The following is a 25,151-nucleotide window of genomic DNA, read 5'->3' on the forward strand; positions in this document are numbered from 1 at the left end:
CTTCTACATCAGTAGTGTCAAATAAAAATGGGGATGGTATACTGGACCTAAGGATCCCTGTAGGCTGCATGTTGGCTTAGAAACCACATATTAACATCTGTGTACTATTGTATTTTTGTTTATTTTATCAAATATTTACCAATTACCTTTTAATCTTGTTCTGGCCCACTGGGGAGTGTTGCAGGCAACCTTGCTGCCTGGTATATTTGATACATCTGTTCTACGTGAATCCTCTCCTGTTCCCTCTCTCATAAAATTGCCATTACCCTCTCTGCCAAACTACCTTGTATTTAACCACTTTGTATTTATTTGTATATAGTTATATTTGTGTAGATTTTATATGTGCATGAGCACATATATGTGTATTTATTTGTTGTCTCCCACATTAGAATGTAACTCTCCTGCCAGTGGGGATTGTTTCATGCTTTGTACTTGTATCCACAGTGCCTTATATATAATAGGGGCTTAAAAATTCTTGTTAATTGCTTGATAATTTTCCCTCTTTCTTTCTCCTACCACCTCCATCTTCTCATATTCCTCCCCTCCAAATTTTCTAATATTCTTTTCCTCTGGTATCTAGGTCTCCCCCCACCTCAAGACCAGAATGGATAGATTCTTTATATCGGGGTTTTATCATCTTATTGCTATATACAAATAAACCAAAACCCAGAGAAAAGAAAGCACATATGCAGTAGGTTGGTGGACCCTCTTGGCATCTCACTAGATTTCATATGCTTTCTCCCAACATCCCTTTCCTATCTTAAGTATGATACCCATTTTCTCCTCACAGTTTCCTAATGAACACTTCTTTATACTCATGACATCCCCATCAAATTCTTTGATGGCTGTATAATATCACTTGGGTAGGTATTCCTCTATAGGTATGGATCCCACATCTCCAGACCTCATCCTATGTCATTGCTGTTTGTATCTTTCTAGTATTGTTTCCCAGAAGATCTATTTCCAGTATCAAACCCTTTCTTCTGAGTCTTCTAATATTCAGAGGAGGTAGTTCAATTCTTTCTGTAGTGTATCAATTTGTTCTTTGTTTGGTGGAGATCATGAATCTTGGACATTAACAGTTAAAAGAATGTTTATTAAGGGGGCAGCTAGGTGGTACAGTGGATAAAGCACCGGCTCTGGATTCGGGAGGACCTGAGTTCAAATCCAGCCTCAGACGCTCGACACTTACTAGCTGTGCGACCCTGGGCAAGTCACTTAACTCTCATTGCACCGCAAAAAAAAATGTTTGTAGATGGTCTAAAAACTGTGTAATTGGGGGCATCTAGGTGGCGCAGTGGATAAAGCACTGGCCCTGGATTCAAGAGGACCTGAGTTCAAATCAGGCCTCAGATGCTCAATACTTACTAGCTGTGTGACCCTGGGCAAGTCATTTAACCCTCATTTCCCCACAAAAACCCAAAACAAAACAAAAACCAAAAAACCTGTGTAATTCACAGCACCTTCTTAGCATCTATGGGAGTTTCACCACTAAATCTGGAACTATTTGAGTATCTATTATCCATAGAGCACCTGCCTCATGTAACTTTCTATTCCTGTGCCCTTAGCAGGAATTGGATCATAGATTTTGGAAGGGACCTTAGTCTGACCTCTTCATTAATGATGAGACTCAGAGAAGGTAAATGAACTGTTCAGGGTAAACACAGGTAATAAGTAGCAGAGATGAAATTCAAACCCAGCCTTTTGCTTCCAAATCCAATGGAGTTTTTTTGGGTAGAGGATGTTTTCCCATCCTACTTTATCCATTGCCTCTTGGCAGTTTCTGTGTTCTATCCCTCCATTCTCACAATGCTCCTAGAAAGATAACTATGTGGGTGGACCTAGCTTTCTGCAAGTAGGATATAATAACATTTTGGACTTGTATACAATCTCTATTTCAGAGTTTGGGCAACTGGGTTGTAAGAGAGCAAGTTTCCCCCAGGGTGCATGAAAAATCCGTAGTGGAAGCAAGCCAAATACCCAAAATAGAGAATAGAATAAGACAGAGATGCCACGTGCCAGATACACTCCTAAAAAGTGTCTGTGAATCAAATTTTTATAAACTGATCATTTAAAATGCACTAGGAGAATTTGCTAAAGGTATCTGCTCGTGAATCTTTTGGTAAAGTAATGAATCACCCTCTTGTTTATATTTTGTGTCAATCCAAGTCCATAAATATTTGTTGAATGTAGATTGTAGTAAACCGTTTCAATGGGAGAACTCTTCGTAATGGGAGTGCTTCCATCTCTTTTTTTTCTTTTTTTTTTTCAGGGGCCCAATGAAAGCTCTTTGCCCTTTACTGTTTACTTTCCCAGAGGTCATCTGGTCTATGATCTCTGCCCAAAAAAGAAAAAGATGATAACACTACTGGAATTACTGAACCCTCTCCAGAAATTATTGGAAGACCTAGGAGTTTTAATTGGTTCCATGAAAATTCAGTTCCATTCAGTCGGGTTTTATTAAGTGTCTATTACATACAGGGCATTGAACGAAATGGTGGAGATACAAAGAAAAGAGCAAGTCAATCTCTGTCCTTGAGAAGCTTGTGTCATTGGGCAGAATGATATATCAGGTTAGCTCCATAGGACAAATGTTAGAAATGGGTGACTGGTGGAAAATAGGAAAGGATTCGGTTTAATATAAGAGCTGGAGCTGCAAAGGACACTAGAGGTCACCTAACCTGACTCTCTTGTTTTGCAGGTGAGGAAACTGAGACTGGGGGAGAGGAAGTGACTTGTCTAATATTACATGGGTAGTAGAGCCAGGATGGAAACTCAAGTCCTCTGACTCCAAAGTCAGTACTCTGCCCACCAATAATGTTTAAATTCTCTTATTGGTTGGGACAGGGTTATCTGAGAACAGAATAGAAGGTTCTAAGTCTAAAGGATGTGTCTAAGGACAAATTCACTTATAGAAAAGACACTGAAAAGAGAAAAAAATATAGCCTACCCATGTATAGTTATAAATTGTTGATGAACAGTTTATTTAAATGAATCCTTGAAAGTATCACCCTATTTTTGAAAGCAACATGCCAAGAGAGGATTTTTTTAAATGCATGGATTAGTTATCAAGATGGTTTTCCCTAAAAGGAAAATGTTTACTTTGTCATGACCTATTTTATATTCAAATGTGTCCATAACATGGTAACAGAATTCAATAAATAGTTGTGTTTTTAAAAACTTAAAAAAAAAGAGTGTAAAGGGGTCTGAGACCAGAACATTTGTGAACTGCTGCTTTAGACCATGTTGAATTTGAAGTGATGATAGGACATTGAGATGGAGATGTACGGCAAATGATTAGAAATGCAGGTCTTGATGTCAGGAAAAAGGCAAAGGAATTTGAGATTTACTAAGGGCCAATAGGGAACTACTGAATTTTTTAGCAGAGTGACATGACTAGTTCTTATGCATAAAAATATTATTTTGGAAATGGCATCAATGATGGATTGGAATCAAATTGGATGGAGATCTGTTGTTGAGTGCCCCAGGGATATGTCCTTAGTCCTGTGTAATTCAGCATTTTTATCAATGACTTGTAAAAAAGGCATGCTTGTCAAATTTCCAGCTGGACACTGTGCTGGGAGGGATAGTTAATATGTAGGATTACAATTAGGCTCCAAAGAGATCTCACCAGGCTAGAATGATGGGCCAAATCTAATAAAGTTAAATTTAATAGGAATAAATGTAAAACTTTGAACTTGAAAAGTTAATTTTTTTTGAACCAAAGTACTGGAATGGGGAGAGGGGGAAACCTGGCTATAAAACGGTTCATGTGATAAAGATCTGGGGATTTTAGTGGACCTAAAATTCAGGAAGAATCAGCAATGAGATGATTTTTTTTAAAAAAAAAAGGCTAATAGGCCCTCGGCTGCATTGAGAAATATAGAGGGCAGAGACTGTCTTTTGCTTCTTTTTGTATCCCTTGTGCTTAGCACAGTACCTAGCACATAGAAGGTGCTTAATAAATGCTTATTGATTGACTGTTCAGAGAAAGGTAGATGATAATCCTACTGAACTTTACTTAGGCCACATCTAGACTATTTTATTCAGTTCCAGGTGCCATATCTTAGGAAGGGCATTGATCAGCTGGTGAGAACCTAGAAAAAAGGACAGCTAGTATGATGAAGGGGTTGGAGACCATGCCATATGAGGAGTGATTCAAAGTCTCTAAGGAGCTTTAGGTGGGAGAAGAAAGGCATAGGGAGGGCAGGATAAATATTTATAATTTTATTATAATTATAATAAGGATATCCTTAAATATTTGGAAGATCCTTATATAGAAAGGGAATTAGATTTTTTTCCTTGGCTCTAGAAAGCAGAACCAAGGCAGCTAGATAGAGCTCCAGGCCTGGAGTCAGGAAGATCTGAGTTCAAATCTGACCTCAGACACTTCCTAGCCATGTGACATTGGACAAGTCGCTTAACTTCTGTTTGCCTCAGTTTCTCCATCTGTAAAATGGAGATGATAATAGCACCTACCTTCCAAGGTTGAGAGAATCAAATAAAATAATAATTATAAAGTGTGTAGCACAGTGCCTTGCACATAGTAGGTGCTATAGAAATATTAGCTATTGTTAGAACAAGGAGCAGCCATTTAAATAGCAGAGGGAGAGTTGGTGTGAGGAAAAATTAAACTTGGCTAAAAGTAGGATGAAGAACTTTAGGAGGAAGTAGGTCGCCTTGTACTGTCTTTAAGCAGTAGCTATATAGATTGTGTATGTTGCCCATGATGTAGAAGTCATATGTAGAACATGTCAGGCACACATTGAACTAGATGGTTTTTGAGGACTATTCTAACTCTGAGACTTAGGGAGATCAGGAGAGAGTAGAAGTTGGAAAACCTATTTGGAGAATATAAGCTCCTTGAAGGTAGGGGTCATTTTTATCTTTATAGCTTTAGCACATAGGCACTTAAATGCCTGTTGAATTAACCAAGGCTATTATACTTATCTGAGTAGACAGAGAGATAGATTAGATAGATAGATAGATAGATAGATAGATAGATAGATAGATAGATAGATAGACAGACAGATAGATTAGATAGGCAGATAGACAGACAGAGATAGATAGATTCGATAGATAGATAGATAGATTAGATAGATAGATGATAGATATTTATTACCTACCAAGCACTGTGCTACATGCTAGGGATACAAATACAAACTAGCAAGAGAATCCCTGCCCTCAAGAAGCTTACATTTCAATGGGTGTGGAGAATACACAAAGGTGAGAAATTCAAGACAGTGGCATGGTTTTGATGCTGGTGGCTGGGAAGTGAGATGGAGTACTTGTTTCAGGCAAGATAAAACAAGAGCTTACCTGTCCAAGTCCAAGGTAGTTCTAGGGGAAGAGTCTAAGGTTCCAGTGGTGAAAAGGTGAGGATGATGCCCAGAGTGGAGGTGACAGGGTTTGGAGCTGGTACTGTGGTTGTGGTAGCAGGGATAGAGGGGGAGAGACAGATGTGGGAGCTATGTTAGGGTTAGATTCAACAGGAGTTGGTAACTGTTTGGATGGGAGAAATAAAGGAGAAGGAAATCACAGAAAATGGTAAGGTTGGGGATAGAGACAGTGCTTGAAAGATGGTACCACATAATGTTTTACATAATTGCACATTTATAACCTATATCTGATGGCTTACTGCCTCAGGGAGTGGGGAAGGGAAGAAGGGAAGAAGGGAAGGAGGGCTAGAATTTGAAACACACAACTTTAAATAAAAATGTTTATTTAATAAAATAAAATGCCAAAAGGAAAGAAAAAAGTGGAGGAAGGAAGGAAAGAAAGAAAGAAAAGATGGTACCACAGATGGAAATAGTGAGACTGGAAGAAGCAGGTTCAGGAGGAAAGATAATAACTTCAAACAGAATAGAATGGTCAGCAGTATCAAAAATGACAGAGGTTAAGGAAAATTAGGACTGGAAGAAAAGGTCTTTGTATGTGGCAATTAGGAGGTCACTGGTGATCTCTTAGTCATACGGGGCAGATGCCAGCATATAAGGAGATTAATAGGAGAGTGGACGATAGAAATAATTGATATATGAGAAAAAGAGAATAGATCTATTCCATTTGGTCCTGGTTCTGTCCTCTGGAGACAATGGGTCATTAGAGGTAGGCTTCACTTCAGTGTAAAAAAGAGTTTTCTGTTAGAGCTAGCCCCAAATGAAATGGACTGCCTTGTCACCTAGTGGCTCCTTGATCACTCAGAAGTGTTGACAAGATGACCATCTGTCTGGGATATTATTATCATCATCATCATCATCATCATCATCATCATCATCATCATCATCATCATTATCATTATTATTTTGCAGGGCAATTGGGGTTAAGTGACTTGTCCAGGGTCACACAGCTAGTAAGTGTGAAGTGTCTGAGGCTGGATTTGAACTCAGGTCCTTCTGAATTCAGGGCCTATGCTTTATCCACTGTGCTACCTAGCTGCCCCTGTCTGGGATATTATTAAGAAGATTCCTCTAGGGGGCAGCTAGGTGGTGCGGTGGATAAAGCACTGGCCTTGGATTCAGGAGGACCTGAGTTCAAATCCAGTTCAAATCCAGCCTCAGACACTTGACACTTAACTAGCTGTGTGACTCTGCGTAAGTCACTTAATCCTCATTGCCCTGCAAAAAAAAAAAAAGAAGAAGAAGAAGATTCCTCTAGTAGGTGAGCGGTTGGCCTAAAGGACTCTAGGGGCCTATGCAGCTCTAAGATTGGAGTGTTTAGTGAAGGCGGTGGGTGTGGCCAAATTCCTTTGTCTGGGAAAGGCAGGGAAGAAATAAGGCAGTAGATATATTGGCCTACAAAGCCACGTTTCTTTTATTTCCACCCATAGAGGGGAAAACCATGCATACTTCGAGATGGAAGTGAAAGAGCAATCAGAAAGAGAGACAGTGAAGATGCCAAAGAAGGCCAGAGAGTCCAATACACAAGTAGAGAGTAACCTCAGGAAGGAGAGAGGACACCTCTTCCTCTGAGAAAGGAGGAAAGGAAAAACGTGAGGTAAAAAGGACAGATGATGAGTTCTAGCACAGCGAGATTTGTTGAACAAACCTTATGCCCTTCCTGATTTTCTGACTTTGGATTGTCCTTTGTAGTTCTGTGAACTTATCAGAATAAGGATATGGTAGAAATGGAGGGCATTAATATTCTGTATGTTGACTCTTCTCCCCGTTGCTCTGTCCAGCTTGGAGATTTTTGTTCATTTGGATGTATGTCTGGTGACTGGGCCTGCTCTTGGGCTTCATGGCAGCTCTCTTCCTCTGCTCTTCTTGCATGTGTCTAGTAAGTGTGCTCCTGAGCTCTACAGCCCTTCAAAAGCAGCTTTAGAAATGGCTTCAATGTTTCCCAGCTCTTCCTTTCACATGCAGGCAGGCACCAATGGTGCGGCAACATTGCCAGCCTTCAGTCATCTCCAAACAATTGTGGGTCTTTAAAATTGCCCTAAAAGGCTGACTATTGATGGTGGTTTATTTTTTGCTACAGCAGTTTCATATGTACAAAGCAGTCTCTACAACAGCCTTATGACGTAAGGAGTGCCACTAGTATTATTTGTATTTTACAGATGAGGGAACTGAGGCAAAGGGATGAAATGACTTGTGCAGTGTTACTTGGCTGGTAAATAATAGGACCAGGGTGAACTTAGATTTTTTCTGATTCCAAATCTAAGAAAATCTTTCTCTGCTTTCTCCTTGTTCTTCTTTCTCCTCTGCCTTCTTTTTTATTTCCTTCTCTTTCCCCCATATTCTTCCTTTTCCTTCTCCTCCTTTTCCTTTTCTTCTTCCTCCTGTCTTCTCCTCCCTTTTCTAATGATCATTTCCTATTCATTTTCCTTCTCCTCTACCTCTTTCTCCTCCTCCTCCTGTTTTTTTCTCTTTTTCTTCTGCCTGTTCCCCCTCCTCCTCCTCATATAACAAAGACAACAATGGCAATGACTGCTGCTGCTACTACTACTACTACAAGTACTACTACTGCTACTACTATTACTACTATAATTTGTAATTACAGCTAGTTTTACACAGTGCTTTAGGGTTTGCAAAACATTGGACATACATGATATCATTTGTTTTTTTTTTTGTGTGTGTGTGTGTGTGTGTGGTTTTTTTTAGTGAGGCAACTGGGGTTAAGTGACTTACCCAGGGTCACACAGCTAGTAAGTGTTAAGTGTCTGAGGCCGGATTTGAACTCAGGTCCTCCTGACTCCAGGGCTGGTGCTTTATCCACTGAGCCACCTAGCTGCTCCACATGATATCATTTGATCTTCACAACGACCTTGAGATGTGGCTGCATTTTGCTGATGAAGATACCAGGGTTGAGAGAGGTTGTGACTTTTCTAGGGTTTACCCAGTTCCTCGGTGTCTGAGGTGAGGATTCAGACTCAGGGATTCCTGATTCTGAGTCTACCTTTCTATCCTCACTGCATTGATGTGCTTCTCAATCATCCATACTAGCCTGAAAAATCAAGAAGCCTGGGTCACTGGCTACAGGTTTGCCAGCCCAGTTTATCAAAGTCATAAATCCTAAATCTAGTCCAACCCTCTCATTTTGAAGACTAAAAAACTAAGACCAAGGGAGGGAGAATGACATATCTCCAGACCACATAGATAGTAAGTGGCAGAGTCAGCATTCAAACCCAAGTCCTTCAGGATCCACAGCCAACAGCCTTTCCACTGCCTTATACTGCCCTATCCCTGAGGCTACAATTCATTGAATTTGGATGTCAGTAGTCTACTGATGTTTAAAGATGCTGGTGGACTTAATGATGTACTATATAAGTACAAAAACTAAGTACATAAGGTATTTTAATAAAATAATTTGATTACTTATTTTACTTCGGTCCTCCAAATTCTGGCAATGTAGGTGCTTCTTTCACCAATGTAGAGTATTATGGTGTTCATGAGTTACTATGGCTGAAAAATTCATGACAGTGGTGGCCAAACTTTTGATTATGAGCTTTTCCAAAATAAGCTATGGGTTGGTCTACCACCAACAAATATATAAGACCATTTGCTAAGGCTTTCTAGTTTGGTAAGACCATGTAGAACTCATGCTCTGCTGGCAGAGCCTTCAGGAACCCCAACTCACCTCCCTGACACAATGAGGCATTAGACAGCAAAGACTTATTTCTACTTTTTTATATGCTTAAATATTCAAATGAGTTCATGATTTTATCAAGGTGGGTCTTTTCTCTAACAATGCTGATTACAGTCCATCTATCCCCACCAATCCTGTGCAGCCTTTGTTCATATCATTTTTTTTTTTTTGGTGAGGCAATTGGGGTTAAGTGACTTGCCCAGGGTCACATAGCTAGTAAGAGTTAAGTGTCTGAGGCCGGATTTGAACTCAGGTCCTCCTGACTCCAGGGCTGGTGCTCTATCCACTGTGCCACCAACTGCCCCTATATCATTCTATAATGTTCTCACAGGTAGTCTACCCAACATAGTCGAGTACGTTGAACCTTCCTCAATTTCCCTTGATATCATGGGGATACCACTGGAGTATAGGGCTCATCCATCAGTTATTCCTTTCTCTTGCCTCATGACCAACCCATCTTCTTTCTCTCATCCTTGTCTTTGTTGACCCCTTTGGCTGTGGTTGTACTTCATAATCCCTCATTTGGAGTATACTGCAGCCTAGTCCCACCCACCATGCACCTCTCCTTTACCCTCTGGGTGATAGTCATTTTCAATTTTTCAGAGATGGTAGACTTCCATGCCTTGGAGCCTTACATGAACACTGGTAGAATATTGGTCTTAAAAAGATGGGTCTTTGTTTCAAAGAGAACCTTCCTATATAACCTAACAGATTAAACCATTCATTGTCATTTGGAATAAGGTTTTTTTTGGGGGGGGGGGCAGGGCAATGAGGGTTAAGTGACTTGCCCAGGGTCACACAGCTAGTGTCAAGTGTCTGAGGCCAGATTTGGACTCAGGTCCCCCCGAATCCAGGGCCAGTGCTTTATCCACTGCGCCACCTAGCTGCCCCTGATGGCAACCCAATAAAATGTCAATATCATTGGAAGCCCTCCTTCCTTCCCCCAAACTTTGTAGATAGCTTTGTTATGCTGTGCTTACTGAAAATATTCTTCCCATAAAATCAACCAGGTTGGCCAGAAATTCCTGCCAATTAATACCACTTATTTTTTTGGTCTGAGGACCCACACACTTTGTCAGAGGAACCACATATCTAAGAGATCTGTCATTTTAAGCCAAGGGCCCACCAAGTCACAAATGACTATGGCTGATCTATTTTATATTTTAGCAATGAAGTTACTGTTTTATTGTTTCATATATAATGTGTGCTGGGAATTAACCTCATAAATTTACTTTCTAAATAACCCTTGTATGCTTTATATTCCCTCTCTTCATCAAAGCGGCTGAATGTGTTACTAGTAATCCGGAACAGTAGCCATTCTTTGGAGGAAGATTGCTACAAAGAATATTATTTTCCTTTCTACCTTTCCTCCAATCTCTTTCCCAGCTCCCCACACCCTACAAAGGGAAATGGAATTTTACTTTTCTATTCTTAATCTAGTCAGATTGAGGATCAGCTCCAGGAGTTGTAGGCTTGACCCAAGACAGCCTTTTTTTTTTCTTGTTTTGGTCCCAAGGTTTATGTATACTTTGTTTCCAGGCCTCATCCCTTCGGTCCTAAAATGACAGTTTCAAGAGATATTTCGGAACAGGTTCATACTGGGATAGACATAAAGCTATGGGAGTTCATTTGGAACTGAACTTAGCCCAGTGAAGGAAGAGGACATTTTCATAGACCTTCTCCAAAGATTTGCCACTAGAATGTATGTTTACAAACTGGCCACTTATCTATCAATAATTGGGCATAGAAAGGACTTATGATTTCATTGGCATAGGAAACTCCTTAGCAAGCAAACTTCCTCTGCCAGTGTAGGTTGGCACCTTCTCTGCGACTTGTATTCTTGAAAGGCCGAGAGCCACCCACAGAATTCAGTTCTCACCCAGGGAAGTTAAATGACCTGCCCAGGGTCATGTGATCTAGGTCTTCCAGGCTTCAAGGTCATCCTACATATCAACTACTAACTAGTATTTATTTATTACTGGCTAGTCATTGCTGGCTATTTGGAGGCAGAACATAAAATGTCAGGGTGCAGTTCCTTTCCTAAAAATGTTTACTCTAAAGCAGGGGTCCTTAGCCTTTTGGGGTAGTAGACCTTTTTGGCAGTCCAGTAAAGCCTCTAGACCCCTTCTCAGAATAATGTTTTTAAACACACAAAACAAAATATATATTAGAGTTATGAAGGAAGAAAATTATATTGAAATACAGTTATTACAATCTCTATTTAAAAAAACAACAGAAGAACCCAGGCTAAGAAGCCCAATAATAGGTACAAATTATGTGTAATATACATATAATATATAATTAAATAATATATATTATACATAATTTCTCTATGTATATATACATATATACATATATTATATATGTGTGTGTTTGTGTGTATGAGGCAGCTATGTGGTACAATGGATAGTGTGCCAGACTTGGAGTCAGAAAGACTTGAGTTCAAATCCTGCCTCAGACTCACTTAACTTCTGTCTGCCACAGTTTTCTTATCTATAAAATGAAAATAATAAGAATATCTTACCTCCCAGAGTTGTGAGGATCAAAAGAGACCAATATGGACAGCATTTCCCAAACCTCAAAGAGCTATGTAACTCCTACCCTTATGATTGTGATTATTGTCCAAAGCATTAGAATTTTGCATTCCATCCCATTCCAGTTTTTGCTCTGAGTACCATCATATCAATAATGTCTTTACTTTGGGAAAGAGTGTGCCAGTTGACCACCATATGGATCACTCTCTGTAACTCTCCAGATACTCCCTTTAAAGGCCACTTCTCTCATATATGTGTTGCCTTCCTCTATTGGAAATCAGAGACTCTCTGATTTTTTGTATTCATATCCTTGGCGATTCACACAGTGCTTGCCATATAAGTGCTTAATAACTGCTTTTTCATTCATTCATTCCTTTACCCAGTTCCCGTTTTCTACCCTGATTGACAGTAAATCTAATAGAAAAAATTTGGAGTTTGGTCTGACCACCTAGATTCAGGTCTGGGCTTTTGTCCTAAATGTGTGATTTTGGGGAGCTCATGTAACCTCTGTGAACCCTAGTTTCCTCATCTGAAAAATGGGGTTAACAATATTTGCACTACTTGCCTTTATAGGCTAGGTTCCTGTAAAGAAAAGTGCTTTGTAGACATTAAAATTATATAAAAATGTGAACCATTAGTTTTGAACTTTGTAAATGTCAGAGTTCAAAGCAGTGCAAATAGTCTGTACTGACAGGTTCTTCTGGAGGACAGCGTGAGAGGGGGAAGTATTTGTACAGTATCCTGGAACTTTATCATGGGCAGATTTTTGTTTATCCCACCTTATTGGAATTCTTTCATAAATTCTCAAAGTTGGAAGGGACTTCAGAGTTCATTTAGTCCAACCTATCCTTGAAGAAGAATCCTCTCTAAAAATCATCCAGTAAGTAGTCATTCAGATTCCTCTTTGAAGACCTCCAGCCCATGGTATGTTAATAAATATTTAACAATCAATTTGGACTCTTGCATTTTATCAGTGTCCTTCCTAGAATGTGGTTACCAGGGGGCAGCTAGGTGGCGCAGCGGATAAAGCACTGGCCCTGGATTCAGGAGGAACTGAGTCCAAATCTGCCACTTGCTAGCTGTATGACCCCAGGGCAAATCACTTAACCCTCACTGCCCCGCAAAAAAAAAAAAAGAAAGAAAGAAAGAAAGAAAAAAAAAATGGTTTCTAGAATTGGACACAAAATACTCCAGATGTTGTCTGATAAGGTCAGAGTATAGCAAGCCTATCACCTCCCTGATCCTATACACGGCCTCTCTCAATGTAGCCTAATAGTACATTGGGGGTGGGGGTGGGGGAAGTGTGGCACAGGCTTGTTGAACTATTGACTCATTGAGCTTGAAATCCGCTAAAATTCACAGGTCTTAGGGGCGGCTAGATGGCGCAGTGGATAAAGCATCGGCCCTGGATTCAGGACGACCTAAATTCAAATCTGACCCAAGACACTTGACACTTACTAGCTGTGTGACCCTGGGCAAGTCACTTAACCCTCATTACCCTGCAAAAAAATAAAATAAAATTCCCAAGTCTTTTAGAAATTTTTTTCTAGTTATAGATCCCCAACTTTCAACTAATGAAGTTGATTTTTTGAACCCATGGGTAAAACTTTACATTTATTGCTGATGGGAGAGGGTGAATAAATCAACCAGGACTCAGCCTCTTCTTAACCACTGAGAAAATAGAAACCAGGTCACTCCCTACTTGGTCACTGGGACTCAGCCCATAACCACAGCCTTGCTCCTTGCCCCACCCCAACCCCATCCTTAGAAAATACAGGTAGGATCTGGTGTGGTTCCCATTCCAGATGGGCCCTCAGATACTAGACCTCTCCCTAGCAAGCTATAAAGCTAGTTTTGCTAACTAGGAAGGGTATTACAATCTATTGCCTACTGGCTAGCAAACTCTCCTCTTCCTCCTCTTATAATCTCATTGGTTCAGAGTTGAAGTCTGTCTGGGTAAAAATTTCCTTCTCCTATCATTCTCTCTACTCATTCCCACCAACCTAAACCCAAACTCTCATGAGATTTTGTGTTTCTCTGCCTTCCCCTCCATTGTTCCCTCTGGGACCTTTGTTTTATTGTTAACAAATTTCCCTTTTTCATAGTCCTCTACCTTTCTTACTCCTTTCACCTTCTTGTATTCATAGAAATCTGGCTCCATAGAAGATAGTACTTGTTTCCAGCTTCCTCTCCACCCCAACCCCTGCCCATGTATTTGGTTCCCTTCAACCACCCTGGATTCATAGTTCATCAGTTTCCTCGACTCCCATGATCTGCATTTTTGGTCTGCCTCAGCCACATATAGGGGCAGTCATGCTCTTGATCTCATTGTTGCCCACACATATTTCTGCTATTTAGAATTTTGAAATGCTCTTGACTGTACTAACCTGTCCTTCTGTCTCTCTTTGCACCTCTCTCCTCCTAAGCCTACTCTCATCTGAACCAACACCTTCAGTCACTCCATGTACCTTGCTCTGGTCTCACTTACCTCCCATAGAATTAACCAGTTATCACTGCCCTCCATCTTTGAATTCCTTGTTCCTTTGTCCTATCATTGCAAATGTCTTTCCAAACTTCAACCCTAGGTTATCTTCATCATTCACTTCCTCTGTTCCTATTCTCTGTGTGCTTAACATTGTTAGAGGAAGCCATTCAACAGTGCTGATTGGAGTCACTACTAAGTTACATTGTCTAATTTCAACTGGGCCTTTATTGTAATGTAGCGATCCTTTAGATGTTCCCATATGGGCTCTTGCATTTCCCTGAAGTGGCTATTCTAAATGTTCTCGCTCATTGAGCCACCTACACTTTCTCCTTCCTTGTTTCAGCAGAGGACCTCACCTATTACTTTACTGAGAAAAGAAACATCATTTCTTAGAAACTCCTTCTCCTACTCATTTCTACATCTCAATTGCCCTCAGCATCATCCACCTTTCCCTTCTACTTTGCTCTAGTCTTAGAGGAAGAGGTTGTCAAGACTTTCCACTACTTGTGTCATTGATCACATCCCCTCCTGACTACTTCAATCATTCTCTGTCTACTGGCTCCTTTCCTAATGTCTACAAACATGTTCAGATTTCCCTCATTCTTAAGCCTTTGTTTAATCTTGCCATGCCCTCAGACAAACATCCTACATCTCTCCTCCCTTTCAATCCTAACCTCCTAGAAAACACGTCTATGATCTTGTCCTCTACTTCCTCATATCTCACTTACTTCTTTACTGATTGTGATATGGCTCCCCATCCATAAAACTCCACTTAAATTGCTCCCTCCAAGGTCCCAATAACTTGGGGGTTTTTGTTTGTTTGTTTGTGAGGCAATTGGGGTTAAGTGACTTGCCCAGGGTCACACAGCTAGTGAGTATCAAGTGTCTGAAGTCAGATTTGAACTCAGGTCCTCCTGAATCCAGGGCCGGTGCTTTATCCATTGCGCCACCTAGCTGCCCCCCAATTACTTGTTTTAAAAAATTTATTGGTGTATATGCTATAGTCTCTTTAGAAATATAGAAGTTTCTCAAGGGCAGGGAATGCTTCATTTTTATATTTGTATCTCTGGTGAGTTGCACATAGTAGGTCCTTAATAAATACTCAATGAAGGACTTAAGTACATTTTATCTAACCTGTCAAGATCTTTGTGAAATCTGTGAATCCATTGCATAAGACTCTACCTTTCCATAAGTTGTCTCCTTCCCAACACTGTATCATCTGCAAATTTGATAAGCATATTCCCTATGACTTTATCTAAGTCAATGGTCAAAATGTTAAATAGCACAGGGACACCTAGATCCCTGGAGCACTGCACTGGAGACCTCTTTCCAAGTTGGCACCAAGTCCAAGCCAAGTCAACAAGCCAGCCATTCAACCAGTTTTGAATTCATCTAATTATTCTGTCATCTACCACACATGTCTCCAGTTTGTCCACAAGAATAGTAAGAGAGACTTTGTGAAGTGCTTTGCTTAATCTAGTTAAGCTATATTTATACCATTCCCCTGATCTATCAGTCTAGTGACCTCATCCCCACAAAAAGGAAATGAGGTTAATCTAAAATGATTTGCTTTTGGTTACCTGGTCCTTCTATAAGCTGTAGAGTTCTATAAGTGAGAACCATTTTTAAAAATTATTACTTAAGTAATTTAAGTGACTTAGGATGGCTCCATACCCTAATTCTTCTTTATGAGTGAACAGTATTATTAAAACCCCACTATTTGGTAGCTAAAGAATTAATGTAGACATACACATGTATATAGTATGAGGACACTGGTAGATAGGTGAATTTCACCTTCCTTCACTGTATCCTTGGCAACACCAGCACTAGGGAAAGAGGGATGACATTTATTAACAGTGTTTTCCTGTCCTGTCCTATGCCGACCCTGAAGCTCTCTATGTTTTGTCTACTCCCCTGTTGGAGGGTAAGGAAAGAGTTCTTATACTTGTTCTTCTCTACCACAACCCTCTATTTCCTAGGTGTTGAGTTGTCTAGAGTCCATCTCTATTTCTCATGGCCAATTAGAGCTGCTCACTTCTTGAACCATACACCATGAGCACTTTTCACACCCTGGGCTTCAGGGTGAAGTGATATGTGATAACTTGACTCTACCTCACCATCCTCAATGAATAGGACCTACCTGTCACTCCCTACGTTTCCTTCACTTGTTCCCTAAGCAAGGACCCCACCCTCACTTTGGGGGGGTGGGGGTAAGTCTAGAAATACAGTAAATATGACTTCGTTTTGGATTAAAGAAGTAGTTTCTGATGAAATGACAAATAAAATGATTGGTAAAGACAGTTCTTCCCTTTTCTTTCTTGCCTTGTCACTTTGTCCTTCTCTTCTTCTCTGTTCCCTTGTTTATGTTCCATCTGACTCATTTGGCCAGAGTGCAAGGAATCCTGATAGTTAAGGAGTGCCCGCTGCTGGGCCCCCTTTCTAGGGAATGAGCATTAAGGAGTAAGCTCAGCTGGTACCATTGAGACAGGCAGCCCTCGGCTGGATCTGGAGCACAACTTTCATCGTGGCTTACTTTCTCAGTTCTGACACATACCTTATGGAGACAGGAGTAATGCAAGCAGGGGTGTGCTAAAACTAACTCATACCAGCTTCTAAGAGCCAGTTGTTAAATTTTCCCTGTGATCATTTACACTTTGGAAATCGGCAAATGCTACAAATCAGGGCTTGATTTGTTCTTTCGTTGATTGTTTAAACTTAAGAAAGTAATGGAGAAAAAAATGTTAGTAATCTTTATCATTAGGTAAATAAACATTATATAAATCATCTTTATGATAATCAAGATTAAACTTAAAATTCTGTGCCATGTTTTTGGAAAGCTGGTTGTTAAACAACGTATAACCTACATACTGCTATGGACATTCATGATTTTATGCACCATAGTGATGATAAAGCAGGGGAAATTGCCAAGGTCAGACACCATCTGCTACAGCTGCACCCCTGCTCCCAGCTTCAACCGATTTCCTTGCCTTCATATTCCTAACTCACCCTCTCATGGTCTTCTCGTCTGTAAGATGGAGATAATAACTGTGAGAACTCTCACCAAACACTTTCTTACCACCATGTTTAGGCTGCTTAGAGCCAAGACATACCAGTCCCCTTCCCATTATCTATTTCTTTCTTTCTTTCTTTCTTTCTTTCTTTCTTTCTTTCTTTCTTTCTTTCTTTCTTTCTTTCTTTCTTTCTTTCTTTTTTTTTTTTTGTGAGGCAATTGGGGTTAAGTGACTTGCCCAGGGTCACATAGTTAGTAAGTGTTAAGTTTCTGAGACCGGATTTGAACTCAGGTCCTCCTGACTCCAGGGCTGGTGCTCTATCCACTGCACCACCTAGCTGCCCCATCTATTTCTTTTTAAATAGCTGTCCTTCACATCCTGTATCCTGTACACCTGTCACTAGCTATTCTGCATGGTGTAAGGTGCCACCAGCACAGTCTTCCAGCTGTAGATCATGTAGTACCCCATTTTCCCTACCATTCTGGCACAAGAGTTTTCTTTCCCTCTCATCTCTTCTCCTATGGAGCAGGGACAACACATAAAGAGAAAGAGAAATGTGGCCATTTCAGGCAAAATAGGGGACTACTGAGAACGACTTATTCTGATAATACATAATCCATTCCCTAATAATAATAGCTAGCAATTGTATAGTTCTTTCGGATTTGCAAAGCACTTTACATATGTTATGTCACTTGATCCTTACAATGGTGTTTAATTGAAAGATAGTAGCTATTATTGTACCCATGTTAGAGAGAAGGAAACTGAGGCTGAGGAGAGGTTACATGACTTCCCCAAGGTCACACAACTAGTAAGAATTCACGTCTTCCTCACTCCCAAGTCCAGCACTCTATCCACTACATTACCTAGCAATATCAAGCTAATCAAGGATTGCAGAAAATGGGTAGCCACTTCTATTCTGGGATACAAACAATGACTTCTTTGTTACCTGTGAGGAAATAACTGTGTAACTGAGTTGAAACATCTTCAAGAAGCAAGTAAACATGCCAGGGGGCTAGAATGCCTGATATGAAGTCAGGAAGACTTGAGTTCAAGTTTGACCTGGGTAGTATAAGCTTCTGGGCAGTTCACTTAACCTTTTTCTGCCTCAGTTTTATCATCTATGAAATGGGGATAACAATAGCATCTATCTCCCAGGCTTGTTTTAAAGATCAAATGAGGTAATGCTTTAAAAAACATAACAAAGAAAGAAGAGTTTTCCAAAAAGTTGAGAACAGAGTGGGGGAAAAAGTTCAATCTGAGTCTGAGAATGACAAGGGGCATAGCCTTTAAAAGCCGGATAGCGTGGCAAGGATCAATCAGTCCATTTCATAGTGTAGAAAAGCAAAGCCTTAGATTCCTCTTCTGTAAAATAGGGGAGGGGATTGGACCAGAAGACCACTGAGGCCTCTTCCTGCTATCAACGATCCTATAATAATATGACCATCTTAACAGTTGTCGAAAATTCATTGAATGGACAGACAGACTCAAAGATACAACCTGTCACAAAACTATAGCAATAGCACTGAGTTGTGAAGTTCTTCTTTTTTTTTTTTTTTTTTTTTGCAGGCAATGGGGGTTAAGTGACTTGCCCAGGGTCACACAGCTAGTAAGTGTCAAGTGTCTGAGGCCGGATTTGAACTCAGGTCCTCCTGACTCCAGGGCCGGTGCTCTATCCACTGCGCCACCTAGCTGCCCCGTGAAGTTCTTGAATAGGTTTATTTCATATCCTTTTATGGTAGATTGAAAAAAGATACTGGATTTGGAATTATAAGGAGCTGGGTTCAAATCCTGACTCTGGGTGACTTTGGACAATATCCTCCTCCTCCTCATCATCATCATTACTGATTTATATAGTACTTTAAAATTTTCAAGTTGCTTTGCATGCATTATCTAATGTGAGCCTCACAACGACCCTGTGAGTTAGGCCCATTTCACAGATGAGGAGACTGAGTCTGAGAGAGGTTATGGGATGTTCCCACAGTCATACAGATAATATGTGTCACAGGGAGGATTCAAACCATATTCTAACTGAATCCAAGCCCAATTCCAACCATTATTCTAGTTTTGGGACCTCAGTTTCCTCATCTGTAAAAAGAGAGAGTTGAATTAGATGACCTCTAAGAGCTCTTCTAAAACCAACTCTATGGTCCCCTAAAGCAACAAAGTGGAAGCTGTTATTCTTTATAGATTTCCTAGTAATTTGGGGCACCTCACTCAGTGGAACATCCATTACTTTCCTTTTGAAGATGAGATTAAAATCTTCTTTCCTAAGAGTCTTCTTAGAAGCAATTTTCTGACCAGTAATTGAAGTTTGAAGGAGTTACAGCTTTTTTTTTTTTTAGTGAGGCAATTGGGGTTAAGTGACTTGCCCAAGGTCACACAGCTAGTAAGTGTTAAGTGTCTGATTTGAACTCAGGTACTCCTGACTCCAGGGCCGGTGCTCTATCCACTGTGCCACCTAGCTGCCCCAAGGAGTTACAGCTTTAAGGGACCTTAGAGGTCAGGTTAGTCTGACTCCTATATTTTACAGATGAGGAGACTGAGGCATGAGAGGTAAAACCCTGCCTTTGCTTTGCCCCTTGGGAGATGGCTTTTCTTATGATCATGGGATTTAGATCGAGGAAGAACCTTAGGGATGAGTGAGACTATGGGCAGGTCACTAGACCTCTCAATTTTCTCATCTGTAAAATGGGGGTGATATCTGTTGGAATCAACTCACAGGGTTGCTGTGAGGATTGAATGGAAATGAATAAAGTCCTTTACAGACCTCACAATACTCAGTGTTAGTCCTTATTATTATCTACTTCAACCCACCTCGTTTTATGGATGGGGATCCTCAAAGAGGTTAAATGATGTGCATCTGGGTGATCGCCAATCGTCTTGACTTTTGTCCTGCCATTGGATTTCTTTCTTTTTTCCCATAGGGCATTGAGGGTTAAGTGACTTGCCCAGGGTCACACAGCTAGTAAGTTTCAAGTGTCTGAGGCCAGATTTGAACTCAGGTTCTCTTGAATCCAGGGCCGGTGCTTTATTCACTGCACCGCCTAGCTGTCCTTTGCCATTGGATTTCGATGACTCTGGAAGAGACGTTGAGGCTGATGACTTTGTGCAGCTCTGCTTCACTTAGATCCAATTCACACCCAAGTTGAGACATTGCCCTGTGATATCATCAGTCCTCTTGGAAATGAAGGATGAACAATAGTGGAAAGATGGCTGGCTCTAGTGTCAGAGGACCTGGGTTCAAATCTTACCTCTGACACTTAACTTCCTGTGTGGCTTTAGGTAAGTTAGTAAGCTCCCAGGGGTCTCTGAATCCTCATGTAAAGAAATGAGGAGACTGGACCATATGGCCCATTCCAACTGTAAATCTGCGATCTTATTATGACTTGCCCTGGTCACATAGCTATTAAGTGCCTGATCCAGGATTGGGATCCTGTTCTTCTTACTCTAGTGTAGTCCTTAGCTATTCCACAGGTTATCAAAGACTCCTGCCTAGTTAGAGGCATGTGTATGTCTGCCTCCCCACGTGAGGACCTTCTTCATTTGTATTCCCCTTCATTAAGACATCAGCCTCACTCAGACCCAGATCTTGCTGACTGATTTCTCCCAAATGCTCTGACATGCCAGCAGGATTTGTTCCATCAAAGAGAGGTGAGGTGCCTTCTGGAAGTGAGCAGCCGCGACATCCCCTTCGGGGGATTCGGTCCGGGCAGCAGTTGTGGGATGGGTTCCAGCCGGGCCTTCAGTCCTCTCAGGGTGGTTTCTTGTGCCTACCAGAATAGTCAGGTTGATGCTATCTATAGGAACTTAAGTGTCTCCCTTGCTCTAGCGTAGAGAGGGAGGGAGTTCCTACTTTGGCCTTCTGCATCTGTCTCTTGGGTGTGTGCCATCCCTTCCCATGGCCCCAGGCAGCTTGGCAACACTGTGAGTTATGTTAGAGATATAATAATGAATTATACAATGTATTATACATAATTAATTTATAATAAAACACGCATAAGATGGTTTAATTTCTCCAAGTGACTGATGCAGTGCCAGCTAGATTCTGCTGGAATGTCTGCCCTGGCTGCAATGACTTTGTTTCCTGGCTTTAAAGGCAGGGCCCCGGGAAGGGGGTGGAAGTTGGCCCAGGGAGGTAGCAAATAGTAAATTCCTTCTTGGCTGCTTGTTGGAATGTTGCTGTTCAGTCTTTTTCAGATATGTCCGACTCTTTGTGACCCCATTTGAGATTTTCTTGGCAGAGATACTGGAGTGCTTTGCTGTTTCCTTCTCCAGCACATTTTACAGATGAGGAAACTGATACCAACAGGCTTATGTGACTTACCCACCATCACACAGCTAGAGTCTGGGGCCAGATTTGAACTCAGGTCTTCCTGGGTCCAGGCTTGGTGCTCTATCTATTGTGCCACCTCATTGTTGGTACAAATACCATCTAAGGAAGTCTCCTTCACAACTGCTGATCCCTAATGATTCTGGCTGCCTTGACCTGAACCTCCAGGTTCCATGCTATGGGAAGAGTCTTGGGTTTGGAGTCTGGGGACCTGGCTTCAGATTCATGCTCTGTGTAACCCTGGTCAAGTAACTTAACTCTCTGGACCTCAGTTTCCTCTTCTGTAAAGTGCAGGGTCGGGACAGGATGACCTCAGAGGTCCTTTCCAGCTTCCAATTTCTGTCCTTGTGATTTTCTATTTTCCTTCATTTCCTTTCATTGCTGGGATCTGAATGTCCTGGTTGTTGATTAAGCTTCTTGTATGGTGGCCAGCTGTGTTTTAATCACAACTATTTACATGGGAAAACCCAGGCCTGCTTGGGTCCCCCATCCCTCCCAAGAGTAATGGCCTCCCTTTGAAGCTTGTTGGCCTCGCTTTCAGATGCTGCTGAGGATGCTGCTGCTGCTGCTGGGGTGGTCCCTGCCTCCCAGTGAGGGGTCCCAGAGAGCCGAGCCCATGTTCACCGCAGTCACCAACTCTGTCCTGCCGCCCGACTACGACAGCAACCCCACCCAGCTCAACTATGGCGTGGCCGTCACCGATGTGGACCATGATGGGGACTTTGAGGTTGTGGTGGCAGGGTAGGTACTGGTTTGTTTTGTTTTGGGCATCCTACGGAGGATCTGCTATTTGCCTCTTGCAGGCATAACTGTAGGTAGCCATGGCTGCAAACTTTGGTGCCCTGGCTCAGGGAGCCTTCTTCTATTTCTTTTTTTTGTTTTTTGAGGGGCAATGAGGGTTAAGTGACTTGCCCTGGGTCACACAACTAGTAAGTGGCAAGTGTCAGAGGCCGGATTTCAACTCAGGTCCTCCTGAATCCAGGGCTGGTGCTTTATCCATTGTGCTACCTAGCTGTCCCCCTCCTCTTTCTACTCTGACTCCCTGGGTGTGGGAGCTGCTGGCATTTCCTTTTTGTCTGGGCAGCTTATGTGACTTTATCTTTACTAATACTGGCTTTCCAGCCTCTAGGGGTTTCTGGAATTGTACTGGGCACAAGGAAGATTGTTGTTGTCATTCAGTCACTTTTGACTCTTTGAAATCTCATTGGGGTTTTCTTGGTCAAGATACTGGAGTGGTTTGCCATTTCTTTCTCTAGTTCATTTGACAGATGAGGAAACTGAGCCAAGCAGGGCGCAGTGCCTTGCCCAGGGTCACAAAGGCAGTAAGTGTCTGAGGCCAGATTTGAACTCAGGAAGATGAGTTTTCTTGACTCCATGCCCATCATGGAGAAAGATCCCATTGTGTTTATTCTGGATGGGTGAGAAGAGTGTCAGGTCTTCTATGCATACATGCTGCTCTTGTATGTACATGTATATGGATGCAGTCTTGTGCATGTATGTTTTCACATATACACATATGTACAAATATGCATAGGGGAGCCTCCTACTTCTACAATAATGGCGGCAGAATAAAAGAGAAGAAGGCAGAGGTTGCTAAGAATGCCAGTTTGGTGAGCTGTGTGCATATGGTTGGACACAGATAAAGAATTGTAGAGAATGGGCAGGGATGGACAAGTTATCATTTGCATTTTTTTAAGAAGCATTCAAATAAGTGAAATCAAAGATCCAGAGGTTTGCGGGAGGGAGAGAGGGAGAAGGAGGAAGAAAGTGTGTATGTACACACACACACACACACACACACACACACACACACACACACACACACGACAGGTGGTACAATGGACAGAGACCCAGCCTCTGAGTTAGGAAGACCTGCGCTTAAGTCCCTCCCCAGAGGCAACCCAGCTGTGGACCCTGGGCAAGCTACTTAACTTTTTAGTACCCTCAGACAACTCTCCAAAGCTTGAAGCTGCAGAGAAGGGGAGAGGAAGGAAATTCATATTTATTAAATACCCAAGCACTGTACTAAGCACGTTGGAAATATTATCTCATTTGATCCTCACAACAACCATGGGAGGGAGGTGCTATAATTCCCACCCCCCATTTTATAGTTAAGGAAACTGAGGTAGATAGAGGTGAAGTGACTTCATTTACGATCATCTGGCCTCAGACACTTGCTAACTGTGTGACCCTGGCAAGTCACTTCACCTCGGTTTGCCTTTACATAGAGTGTCCCTCAGACCTGAAAAGGCCTTCAGATTTACCTCTTAAAATGCTTAGCTTCACTTCAGGTGCCATCTCCTCCAGGAAGCCTTTCATGATCCCTCCAGTCATTAGTGCACTCTCTCTCACTCTCTTCTCCAACTAGCTTGTATCCATTTAACTCTTTCCACGTTGTCTCTCCCAGTAGAGCATTGGCTTCTCAATGACAGGGATTTTATTCCTGCCCATGTGGCTCAGCAGCTCACACAGTGCCTTGTTCCTGATAGTCATTTAATAAATGTTTATTGAATGGAATTGACTCCTGTGAGAAAGGGTTTGAGCCACCAAAGCTGAGACAGAAGACTAAAAAAGAAAGTTTCTGAGTCGATGAACAAGGCAGAGCAATAGCTCCAGAGGGGAGAGCTGCATCTGCAAGGCCCTCAGCTGTCTCTGGGGCTCTATCCCTTCTAATCCTTAAATGGCTCTAGTTGGGGGCAGGGGGGAAGGGAGGGAGAGTAAGTGTATGACAGTAAGATAGCAAAAAAAGAAAATAAAATAGGGTTACTGAAAAAAATCTTAATGTATAAAAGAGAAGAGAAAGGAGGAGAAAAAGAATCCCAGATAAACGGGACAACTTTGAAAGTTATATGTTGGATGTATTATGTGGGCAACTAGGTGATGCATTAGATACAGTGCTGGACTTGAGTTCAAGAAGACCTCAGTTCCAGGGTAGCTAGGTGGTACAGTGGAGCCAGGAGGACCTGAGTTCAGATCTGACCTCAGACACTGCCACTTACTAGCTGTGTGACCCTGGGCAAGTCACTTAACCCAATTGCCTCAGCACCCCCCCCCAAAAAAAAGAAGACCTCAGTTCAAATTCTGCTTCAGATCATTGCTCCGAATAAGTCACATAATCTCTCTCAGTCTCCATTTCCTCATCTGTAAAATGGGAATAATAATACACCTTACTAGCACTACTTGTGAGGCTCAAATGAAATAATATATGTTATTATATGTACTATAAAAGAATTTTTATATCATATATTATATTATACAACTCTTAAAACTCTAAGTGCTATTACTATCTTAAAAGAAAAGCAAGCTATACATAATAGATGCTTGCTATTTTGTATTTGATTTCTCTGTGTGTGTGTGTGTCTCTCTCTCATCTACTATGTACATGGAAATGCTAGTTTTATTTAATGAATGCTAAGCTTGGAAAAAATATTTTTAAAACAGTAAATAAATGCTTCTACCTTGCCACGCTCTTGGGACCTCCCTCTATCGGAAAAGTTTGTCTAACTGCAGACTGCAGTGGTACTTCTCTCCCAGCCTATCAGCCAGCTCTTGTCCAGCATGGGAAATGCTCCTTAGCTCTTCTGTCCTGACCACTCAGTTGATCTCAGTTTTTCCCTATTCAGTTTTCAGGGACCAGTGAAGTCCCTTTCCCAGCATTTCATAGAGAGAGCCTGGGGTTTGCACAGTTGAGTAGACTTTATCTAAGC

General features: G+C 41.5%; 1 protein-coding gene across 2 annotated transcripts in view; it reads left to right on the top strand.

The window, feature by feature from the left end:
* CRTAC1 (cartilage acidic protein 1) overlaps positions 1–25,151 on the top strand; it is a 186,031-nt gene that overhangs the window by 14,493 nt on the left and 146,387 nt on the right. For both annotated transcript variants that reach the window (XM_043984830.1, XM_043984828.1), the window contains exon 2: positions 21,986–22,185. In XM_043984830.1, the coding sequence (XP_043840765.1) occupies positions 21,986–22,185 (200 nt within the window). The remainder of the gene's footprint in view (positions 1–21,985; positions 22,186–25,151) is intronic.

Source organism: Dromiciops gliroides, chromosome 2, assembly GCF_019393635.1.
Source record: "Dromiciops gliroides isolate mDroGli1 chromosome 2, mDroGli1.pri, whole genome shotgun sequence".
Classification (NCBI taxonomy): Eukaryota; Metazoa; Chordata; class Mammalia; order Microbiotheria; family Microbiotheriidae; genus Dromiciops; species Dromiciops gliroides.